General features: G+C 54.1%; 1 protein-coding gene across 1 annotated transcript; it reads right to left on the bottom strand.

The window, feature by feature from the left end:
* Nucleotides 1–4,815: 4,815 nt before the first annotated feature.
* KLHDC7A (kelch domain containing 7A) lies at nucleotides 4,816–9,019 on the bottom strand. The gene is made up of 2 exons (XM_064470191.1): nucleotides 8,553–9,019; nucleotides 4,816–7,073 (listed from the first exon to the last, which is right to left on the bottom strand). Exons 1-2 carry the CDS (start codon nucleotides 8,902–8,904, stop codon nucleotides 5,530–5,532), a joined length of 1,896 nt encoding a protein of 631 aa, XP_064326261.1. The 5' UTR covers nucleotides 8,905–9,019; the 3' UTR covers nucleotides 4,816–5,529.
* Nucleotides 9,020–10,293: the final 1,274 nt, after the last annotated feature.

Below are 10,293 nucleotides of genomic sequence, written 5' to 3' on the forward strand. Positions count from 1 at the left end.
GATGGAACTAAACACTAAATGTAAATGTCACTATTTCTGGGGAAGGCGGGCAGCCCCAGCCCCAGCACAAACCCTGCACTGCCTTGCCAGGCTGCTCATTTCGGGGCAAAAATGGAATTTCTGCCAAAAGCCGAGCCTGGCATTCGGGAGGTGTGAACTGAACAAATGATGTTGATTTGAAGCAACTTGAGCATCGCCCAAAATCCTCCCGTTCAGAAAACAGTGACGAACTAAAAGGTTATTTGCCCTGATGGGAATAGAGTTATTTTTGGGGCAGTGGCCTGGCACGAAGTCTGTTGTCCCCAGACCCCATGTTCACCCCCTCTCCATGCCCAGGGCATGTTGTAGGAGGGCGATGAACCAAAATAGCTGATATAGTAATAAACCTGGTTTTATTTAGCTAGAAGGTAGCTTATTGAGAGAGAGCATCTCCCCAGGCTGCCTTGGGGTGAGGGGTCTCACCCCAGGGTTGGCACCTCTAAGGTCCCTGGGGAGATTTTCAGTAAGGTCTATGAAAGGCAGCTGAGAAGAGCCCAACTGCTGCTTTTTGCCTTGAACTCACCACCCAGTGCCTTGTGTTTTTGGTTGAAAACCAGCTGAAAACCATAACCACGCCAATCCCCCTTCTGCAGCTCGAGGAGTTTTCCCTGCTCCCCCTCTTTGGCTCTTCTGTAAATAAAAATGAGTTTTATTGATTTTATTTCAGTAATGGAGAAATAATTGCCCTTTCGCCAGAGCTCGCAGGATGCGGAACTCCAGCCAGGAGTGTGGTTTTGGGTTTTTTTTTCCTCCTTTTATAGCATTTCTGATCTGTGCTTATGATGCCAGCTCTGACACATCCTAAACTACAGCGTGGCTATAACCCCCGGAAAAACTCCCGGTGGGATTGAAATAGTGGCTGCCAAATGTTCCCTCCTCACTGGAGCTTGTGAATCAAAAACCATCAACAGTTTAAGCAAAGGTTTGTGCCGGGGAGGGAGAACTTATGCTGGAGTCGATGCATATTTTATCACTGCGCTTATTCACTCGCAGCCCTTCTCCCTTCGAACGCCGCGCGGGTTTTAATTAAATAGTCATCGGCGAGGCTGTTATTCTAGCTTGGAAGGCCTCCAAATGACCGTGTTTTTTCCCCAAAATGATCACAAGGGGGTGTGCTCCCATCCCCCCCGTCCTCACCAAGGTTTGTCTTCTGCAAATACCGCTAATTATGTTTGTCTGGCCGGACGCCGGCTCTGTGATAGCATCTTTCATTAGCACTGACCTCTCCGCGCTCGCAAGGAGCTGGCTGATGTTCCCAGAGCGGTGCCTTGCGGATGCTGCCAAGAAACATCGCTTTGGCACCAGGCAAGCGGGTCTGGGTCTTGCAAGAAATGGGGTCGTGTTGAGCCCTGGTTTGTTGGGTCTTGCAAGAAATGGGGTCGTGTTGCGCCCTGGTTTGTTGGGTCTTGCAAGAAATGGGGTCGTGTTGAGCCCTGGTTCGTTGGGTCTTGCAAGAAATGGGGTCGTGTTGAGCCCTGGTTCGTTGGGTCTTGCAAGAAATGGGGTCGTGTTGCGCCCTGGTTTGTTAGCATCTGCTTGTAAACAAGGTTCTGGCGCTTGGGTGCAGCTCCCTGTCTACACAACTGAGTTGTTCCCGGTTGCAAACAAGAGTGGAGAAAGGCTGAGGTTGGTGCCTCCAGGATCTGCTCCACCGCAGGGCTGCTGGTGGCTGTGCATGGGTGGTCAGCTTGGATTAGGTGCAGGAGGGGTAAAGAAATGAGTGGGAGAGGACAGGCCATCTCTCCTTGGCTTTAACCATTTCACGGAGGCTCTCCTCATGGCAACACATCCCACAGCAGCATAGATGTTGCTGTAGGCAGCTCTCCAGAGGTTCTAGGAGAAACCACGGCCAGGGGCTGAGAGGTGCCACCTCCCTTACCAGCACCTAGAGATCCTGCGATGGCTCTTTCCCTTCCCCCGACTTTAAATTCCCACCTGGCTCTTCAACCACCGACACGAGTTTGCTCCTGCTTGTCAGGAACAAGATACTTAATTTCTCAGTTCACTATGCTTAATATTTCTTTCATGTATCATGTCGGTTTTAAATGCAAAACATGTCTGGATAAGCTCACTTTTTTTGCTTTTTGGTTTTTTTTCCCCACCCTGCTGTAGCTGACACATTGAAGGTAGCCGTGTTTAACTAATAAAAAAGATTTTAAAATGCTGGTTTTGCACTTCTTTAATTGACTTCCAATTTCCATTCGCATGCAGCCTGGCACATTGCAAAGGGAAAAAAGAGCGCCGAGCAAATAAGAAATGCGTCACTCCCTGTTTTTTATCATAATCAAAAATGTAAAAATTAAGAATCTAAATCAATGTACATTAAACTATGTAATTGCCTAAATAAACGTGGCGGGGGTAGATAATGGGTCTTCCTGATTAGAAGAAAACACCGAATTTAGGATAAAGGTTATATTTGGTTGCAAAGCAGCGTGGTTTAGTGGTTGCGCCCTTCCTTTGGGAGATAAACCAGGCAGGGGGGCTCCGAGGGCAGCGACGTGTCCTGGCGCTGGTGGTGAAGGAGCTGTCTGCTGGCGAGCATCCTCGGTGGCACCCTTGAGAGAATTATAGGGATGGAAGAGTTGCTAGTGGGTGGTGGGAAGCAGTTTTCCCAGCTCTCACAAGCCCAGTGGTGGTTGTGTTTTCTCTTCCAGCAGCCAGTCCCGACACAGCGAGGGTCTCAGTTTGTAACGACCAGTCTTGTAGCAAGGGAAGAGGTTCCCAAGAGCAGGACCCTCAGGTAAACCCCCAGCCTGGATGGCTTAATTACGATCTCTAAGTCTTTATCGTTACTCGAGCTTGCTCAGGGTGGTTTGTAGCTCCATGGTGCACACTGTGGAGTTTTATTAGGATACACTGCCTGCTTCCCAACCCTTTTTCCCTGTAAATCGTCGCAGCTTTGCCGACACAATCAGCAAAAATAAATAATATCCTGATGCTGCAAGTTGCACTGAAACTTCTTGATGGTCTTACGGTTACCCCAAGAGCTGCAAGCCCTGGGCTTGAAGCCACTGCCCCTCAGCAGAAACACAGCGGTGGGTGTCCGGCACTGTTGGAAATCAACGACCGGGATCCAGTGGTGGTGGCAGGAGCTGGCCAGTGATGCCGCCATGGCCACCATGCCTACCAGCCCTCCAAAGGCTCCTCCCCTGCGCTGATATGTGGGAGAAAAAACTATAATCCAGGTCTGAGTATTGGTTTGCATTCATCCTTTACCCTTTGCTTTCCCTTAACTGCAGCCAAAAGTCATTTCACCATCAACTACGGGATCATTGCATGCTTTTTGCTCCAAACCTGGTCGCCCTTCCCTGCAGAACAAACAGTGCTCCAGCACGGGATGTCCCCAGAGGTTTTAATCTCCAAAATGCCTCCCCAGGCAAATCATGTTAATATTGGAGAGTGCAGGAGCGGGGGGGGAGCTGCCCTCCCACGGTCATTGTTATTCATCGCTTACCTTCACGCTGGGGAATGAGGAAAAGCTGCTGGGTTTTAAGGTTGTGGCCTGGCAGCAAGGAGTTAAAGGAAAGCTGAAATACTATGCCGAAGCAGGGGCACAGTGAGAAGGGCAGGATCCCAGGAAAGCTTTTCTGGGGATGAAAAAACCCAAGCTGTCACCTGGAAGGGCTCCAGCTACCCGGCTGCCACCCAGCCAGCATGCCCGCTGCTCCCCGGCGCCCAGCCTGCTGTGGCAGGGATGCCGAAGGGGATGAGTGCTGGAGCAGGGATGCTGATGGGGACAAGAGGCTTTTGCAGGTTACAAAGGGGCTGGGCTGCTCCCGTGAGGCAGCCAGTACTTGGGTTTTGCTGCGGGAGAAGTAGAGATGTGTTGCAGCATGCATGAGTCCTTCTTGTTGAGCTCGCTGCTTTGACTGCCAGCTATGGAGGTAGCTAAATAGCAGAGAGTTAAATAATAATGATAATAATGATATTAATTTTTACTTTTTTTTTGATTCATAAGGTTCACCAGCCCAAGCATCCCAGAAGAGAGAGCTGCTGGGATGCAGGAGGCTGCAGCCCCAGCACATTGTTGGTGGGGCGGGAAGAGGAGGCCCCAAGGCGGGTGAAAGAGGCTGGACCATGGCAGCTTTTAGCACGAGGAGAGGATGTGCCACCCACCTCCATCAGCAGAAGCAATGTGCTACAGCTAATGAGCAAGCCTCAGTGGCAGGGTTAATTAACACAGCTTCCCAAGGTCTTCCAACATGGATGGTTGCCACTGACCTTCATAGGAAGCCCTTGAAGGCAGAAACACGAGGCCTCCAGGCAGTGACGGCGAGAAGTAACAAATACTTTTGGGAGCACTTTGAAAGAACACTAACCTAAGCTCTCCTAAGCCACCATGAGCAGCAAGGCCTAAATGGTAGCACCATCCCTTGGCTCCAAGCACTTCAAGCACATCCATGAGTACGTGCTCATGACCTGCTGCCACCAAGGAGGCAGGTACAGGAGGGTTTTGTCCATCTGGGAGCTGTTTTTGTCCATCTGGGCCTGACAGATGACAGATGACGAGCCATTTCTCTAACAACTAGAGGGGAAGAAAATGCAATTACCCAAAGTAGGCTGTTGGCAGGACACAGAGGCAGCGGAGTGGGGTCGGTGAAACCTAGGGAAAGGGATGAAAGACTGGCTGTTCGCATACAGGGCCCTGTTTTGCTTTTGGTTGCCTCTTCAGAGATGTTGTTTGTGCAGTAATTAGTGATGTAAAACATGCATCAGCCTCTTTGTTCCCATTAGGCTTGGCTACAGCTTGAAATGATGCACAACAGTAGCCCATGGTTAATTTTACCAAATGTTTGCTTTAATTTCATTTAAGACCAGCTGTCTATAAATCTATAGTGCCTATTTACTTTGCGTGCATATAAATATATATTTTTTTTTTCTGTGCTGAGGATAAGGTAACAGATAACAAGGCACTGGTAGGCGCAATGTACCCACTGGCCCCCAGGCTCCAACCCTTGGGTGTTGTGTGTGGTCAAGCCTGAAGGCTCAATGTTGGTTTGATGTGGATGGGGCTGATCTTTGGGTGATACATCGTTAGGCATCAAACCTCCCTGCTGTGTTTCTCCACCCTAAAATCCCCTGTGTGTTGCGTGTCCAGGTCAATATTAAACACCTGGTGTGTAAAGCAGCTACTTACTGGGCAGTGCACAGCTGGGAGCCTGCAGCGAGCCATGGTTTATTTGCATCTGAGCAAGCATGCCTATGTTTAAATACCTCTAAGCAAACAAGTCCACCCAGCTCCTCCTTTGCTCTTCCTTGTGTCTTCAAGGCTGGGTTTACTGGCAGCATCGAAGGGCAATTTGTCTCCAACCTTACTTGTGGGGACTGGTGTGATGCCTGCGTGATGGCAGGTGTGGGTAACATTTCCCTGGTAGTGTTGGTCCCATGCTATGTGGTCCAATGTGAGCTGGTGGCTTCTTCTACCAGCTTTCACCATCATGTCACATCTGAGCCACAAGCACTGTGGCACGAGACCCCAGCATGGATCCTTCAAACCTGCGTTTGCGCCATCCCTCCCTCCGGCAGCACCAGGACAGCTGGGAGAAGGCTGCCGCGGGGTGATGGGAAGGGCTGCAGCTCCTTGGTCCCGAAGCGTGGTGAGATGTGGTCAGCCAAGAAGCATATGTGGAAGTGCCGGCCAACACAGTGGACCAGGCTGCCCACCACGGCGCACTGGAAGCTGGGCAGGTTGGGCAAGGCGTAGGCAGCACACTGGTACCATAGCTTGGCCTTGGCTCCGCATCGGTAGACACCAATGCCTGTGCTGCGGTGGAGATCAAAGCGGTAGATGAAGCCGTTGGCACTCACCATCTCGGCCGTTCTGTCCTTGCTGCCGCTGACCGGGCTGACCCGCCAGCTGTCCGAGCGGGTGGCGTAACACAGCAGCACGTAGCGCAAGGTGCCCCCCGTCACGTAGATCTCCCCATCGCACACCGTGGCCGTGTGGGCCACAGCAAAGGTGTCATGGGGCAGGGGTGCGGTGAAGGTCCATCGGTCCTGGCGGGGGTCGTAGCGCTCCACCGTGTAAAGGCACTCACCGCCGATGGCGTAGAGGTGGCCGTCCAAGGCCACAAGCTTGCAGTGTGGCCGTGCTTGGTTCAAGGGGCAGATCTCCCTCCAGATGTTGGTCAGGGGGTCATAGCAGAAGACACGGTTGGAGGGTCTCAGCGTCTGGCCCACACCCTCACAGCCGGCCACCACAAAGAGGTAATTGAACATGCTGCACATGGCACACCCCCGGGAGACCACCTCTGGCGGCACGTGGCAGAGGTGATGCCAGCAGTCCCTTCTGTCGTCGTAGTAGCAGAGGCGACTGGTTTGGAGGCCAGGGTCCTGTACATTGACATCTGCCACGGCCATGTACATCTTCCCCTTCATCCTCCGTTGCAGGATGAGTTCCCGCTCACCGGCATTGAGGCGGCCATAGATGGAGGCTGTCCTCAGCACCTGCAGGTAGTTGTCGCTCATCACCTTGTAGGCGGCCTCCTGGAGGTAGCTGAGCTTCTGCGCCTTGGCTATGCAGAGGACCTCGTAGCAGTTCCCCAGGTCCAGGTGGGTGGGTGGTGGCATTTGGAAGAGGTCAGGGCTGGCCACCAGCCTTGGCTGGGGGCTTGCAGGTGCTGTGCCAGCTGGCGTCGTGACCCCAAAACCCTCCATGGGCAGCTGGAGGTGGGGGCTGTCTGCAATACGGAGGATGCTGTCCTTGCGGCCAGGAGATGGTGGCTCAGGGGAGATCTCCAAGCTCCCTGCAGGTGGTGAAACTATGGACGAGGTGGTGGGATCCTGCATTGCTGGAGTCGGGGCCAGATCCTGGATTGCAAAGTTCTGCAGCTCTTCATTGACCTCCTCCAAGCTGTGGCTCTGGGATGTTCCTAGAGGGATGTAGGGGAGACACCTCTTCTTTGACATCGACTGGGAGATGGACTGGACACAGTAGTCATAGATTTTGCTTTTAAGGCCAGGGACTGGCTGCCCAGCCCCGTCCTTCCCCCGCTGCTCGAAAATGTAGTTCTCTTCCACCTGGATCTTTGCAACTGAGGAAAAAGAGTAGGAGGTGTCTGACCCTGCATTGCTCGCCATCATTGTAAGTCCCAGGTCCGAGATGACACTGAGGGTCTGGATCGTCCTCCTGCACCCCTCAGCCTCCTGATTCATGCCTCTGCTGGCCAAATCCTGCCCCGTGCTTTGGGTGCATCCGTCACCTGCCATCTGGGTGTTAGCAATCCCGGGGGAAAGCCCAGTGCTTGGGGCAAGCGTGCCCTCCTCCCTGCAGCTGCTCGGTGTTTCGGCCGCATCCCCAGGGTCATAAGAGCTCATCTCGCTTCCTGGCTCGCTTCCTGGCTTGTTTCCTGGCTCACTGCCTAGCTCACTTCCTAGCTCACTTCCTGGCTCACTTCCTGGCTCACTTCCTGGCTCGTTTCCTGGCTCACTGCCTAGCTCACTTCCTGGCTCACTTCCTGGCTCACTTCCTGGCTCGTTTCCTGGCTCACTTCCTGGCTCACTTCCTGGCTCACTTCCTGGCTCACTTCCTGGCTCGCTTCCTGGCTCACTGCCTAGCTCACTTCCTGGCTCACTTCCTGGCTCACTGCCTAGCTCACTTCCTGGCTCACTTCCTGGCTCACTTCCTGGCTCACTTCCTGGCTCGTTTCCTGGCTCACTTCCTGGCTCACTTCCTGGCTCACTTCCTGGCTCACCTCCTGGCTCACTTCCTGGCTCACTTCCTGGCTCGCTTCCTGGCTCGCTTCCTGGCTCACTTCCTGGCTCACTTCCTGGCTCACTTCCTGGCTCACTTCCTGGCTCGCTTCCTGGCTCGCTTGCCAGCTCACTTCCTGGCTCACTTCCTGGCTCACTTTCTGGCTTGCCTGCCAGCTTTCTTCCTGGATCAATTCCCAGCTTGCTTCCTGACTGGCTTCCTGGCTCACTTCCTGGGTTGCTTCCCAACTTACTTACTGGCTCAATTCCTAGCTTGCTTCCTGGATCACTTCCCAGCTCAATTCCTGGCTTGCTTCCCAACTGCCTTCCTGGATCACTTCCTGGCTCTCTTCCCAGCTCGTTTCCTGTCTCATTTTCTGGCGTGCTTGCCAGCTTGCTTCCCAGGTTCCTTCCTGGTTCGATTCCTGGCTTGCTTCCTGACTGCCTCCTTGGCTCACTTCCTGACTTATTTCCTGGCTTGCTTCCTGGATTGCTTTCTGGCTCAATTGCTGGCTTGCTTCCTAAATGACTTCCTGGCTTACTTCCTGGATCACTTCCCGGATCACCTCCCGGATCACTTCCCGGATCACTTCCCGGGTCACTTCCCGGCTCGATTCCTGGCTTGCTTCCCAACTGGCTTCCTGGTTTGCTTCCTGGATCGCTTCCCAGCTCAATTCCTGGATGGCTTCCTGACTTACGTCCCAGCTTGCTTCCCGGCTCCCTTCCCAGCTCACTTCCCCTCCTGGCCATCTCTGGTCTCCTGCAAGTCAGCCCTAGTCGAGAAACCATCTCCTCTCCTTCTTCCTCCTCCTCCTCCTCACCCCTCGGCAGACTTCGATCCCACGTCGCAGGGCCGCTCGCTCGGCCGCTCCCTCGCGCATTGCCACCGACGCTCCCGGCCTCCTCCTGGCCGAGCGCCCTCCGCCGCCGCAGCCCCGCCGCACCGTCCCCGTCCCCATCCCCGTCCCCGTCCCCGCTCCCGTCCCGGGCAGCGGTTTCCCTCTGCTCTCCTCCCGCCCCGGCCGGTGGGATTTTGCCCCCGGCAAGCGAGCGGGACTTATAAAACCTGTACGCCAAAGTCAGGAGGAGCAGAGCGGCGGCGGAGAGGACCAGCTTGCCAGCCAGCTGCATGTCGGACTGCCAGGGCAGGGTTATCTGCTGGGGCATTTCCATGCCGGGAATGCAGAGAAGCCGATTAATGATTGCCGAGCGAGCCCGGAGCAAGGAGCTGAAGGTTTGGGGCAAGGTGACTTTGAGCGGACAAAGCTGGCAGGAGGTTTCCGGGCAAGCTTTGCATGTTTGGTATGGGCTGGGCTCCAGGGAAAAGGTGCAGCCCAGCGCTGGCAGCACAGAGCCGGCTTTATTAGCCCGGTAAACAGAGAGGCTCAGAGAAAAGCAAAAGGAAGCACAAAGGGAGGAAAAGTATCTCCTCCGAGCAGCCCGGTGGTGCTGCCTCCCCGTTTCTTTTGCTAGTTAAAAGGGATCACGCAATGGAAGGGAAAAATAAGTTGTTTCACCTGGAAAGGTCCCTCATGCCTGGGTGCGGGCATGGGGAAGGAAGGGAGAAGCAGCCTGGAGCCAGGGCAGACCTTTGGCCCGACACCGACCAGCTGCTCCGGCAGACGCGGGTGACTAATTCGGTGGCCTTCATTTGCAGCACGCTGGCTAATGAAGGGTGATGGCGAATAGCCCGAAAGGTGCCGGGGTCTCTTTGAGGCCAGCCTGGAAATGGCAGGGGAATTAAGAGCTGGAGAAAGAGGCACTGGGGGCTTTGGGAGGGGGAAAAAAATCCCCCACTGACGAGCAAATAAAGGCAGGAGTGAACCTGCAGCTGGTGGCTTACCATGTTCAGAGACCTGCATCCATATGCATGGGGAGAGGGATGAACTAAGAAAAATGAGAAGCGTTGGGACTGGGAAGGATTTGGGGATGGGAAGGGATGGGAGAGATGTGAGGCATCGGTTTTGAAGTGATGTGCTGCTGCGTGCGGGATGTCCGCAGGGACTGGAGTCGCTGCGGGGAAACTGAGGCACAGAGGATGCCAGACAGTGTCACGCTTTCTTCTTTCTCCCCCTGGAAAGATGTTGGTTCTGATCTGAATTTCAAAGATTTAGGGGAATTGTTGTCCCCATCGACCCTGAGGCAGCTGGGTCCCCACGCCTGGACCGCGGCGGGGAGCAGAGGCGGGGGCCTGGGGACTGGCATCCCTCCACAACTGTGCTAAGCGAGCTGAATTCAAAGGGATAAAATTAATTTCCTTTTCCCCGAGGGGAACATCTCGCACGCTGAGAGATGCATAAAGAAATGAGGCCCTACAAGGCGGCAAAGAAACAGCCAAATTGTGGGTGGGGGTGGGCAGCTGCTCCTGTGTGTATGCAGGGACTCGCTCCCCGCTAGCTTGGTCCTGATCCGGTGGGATTTGCCAGAGAAATGAGCCGAGGGGCTGCTAAAACAACTCCTTGCATGAAATGTGGGTGCGATGGGTCCTTACTGCATGGGTCGGTGTGGTGGGATGCAGTCTCGCCATGGGTCTTTAACAGTTGGTGGGTGCTCGTAAGCTCA

Source organism: Phalacrocorax carbo, chromosome 20 (assembly GCF_963921805.1).
Source record: "Phalacrocorax carbo chromosome 20, bPhaCar2.1, whole genome shotgun sequence".
NCBI classification, from domain to species: domain Eukaryota; kingdom Metazoa; phylum Chordata; class Aves; order Suliformes; family Phalacrocoracidae; genus Phalacrocorax; species Phalacrocorax carbo.

Coding starts and splice junctions, on each gene's coding strand:
- KLHDC7A (XM_064470191.1), bottom strand. CDS start 8,904: ATGGAAATGCCCCAGCAGATAACCCTGCCCTGGCAGTCCGACATGCAG. Junction 7,074..8,552: donor GGATCGAAGTCTGCCGAGGG/GTGAGGAGGAGG, acceptor CTTTTTCCTCAG/TTGCAAAGATCCAGGTGGAA.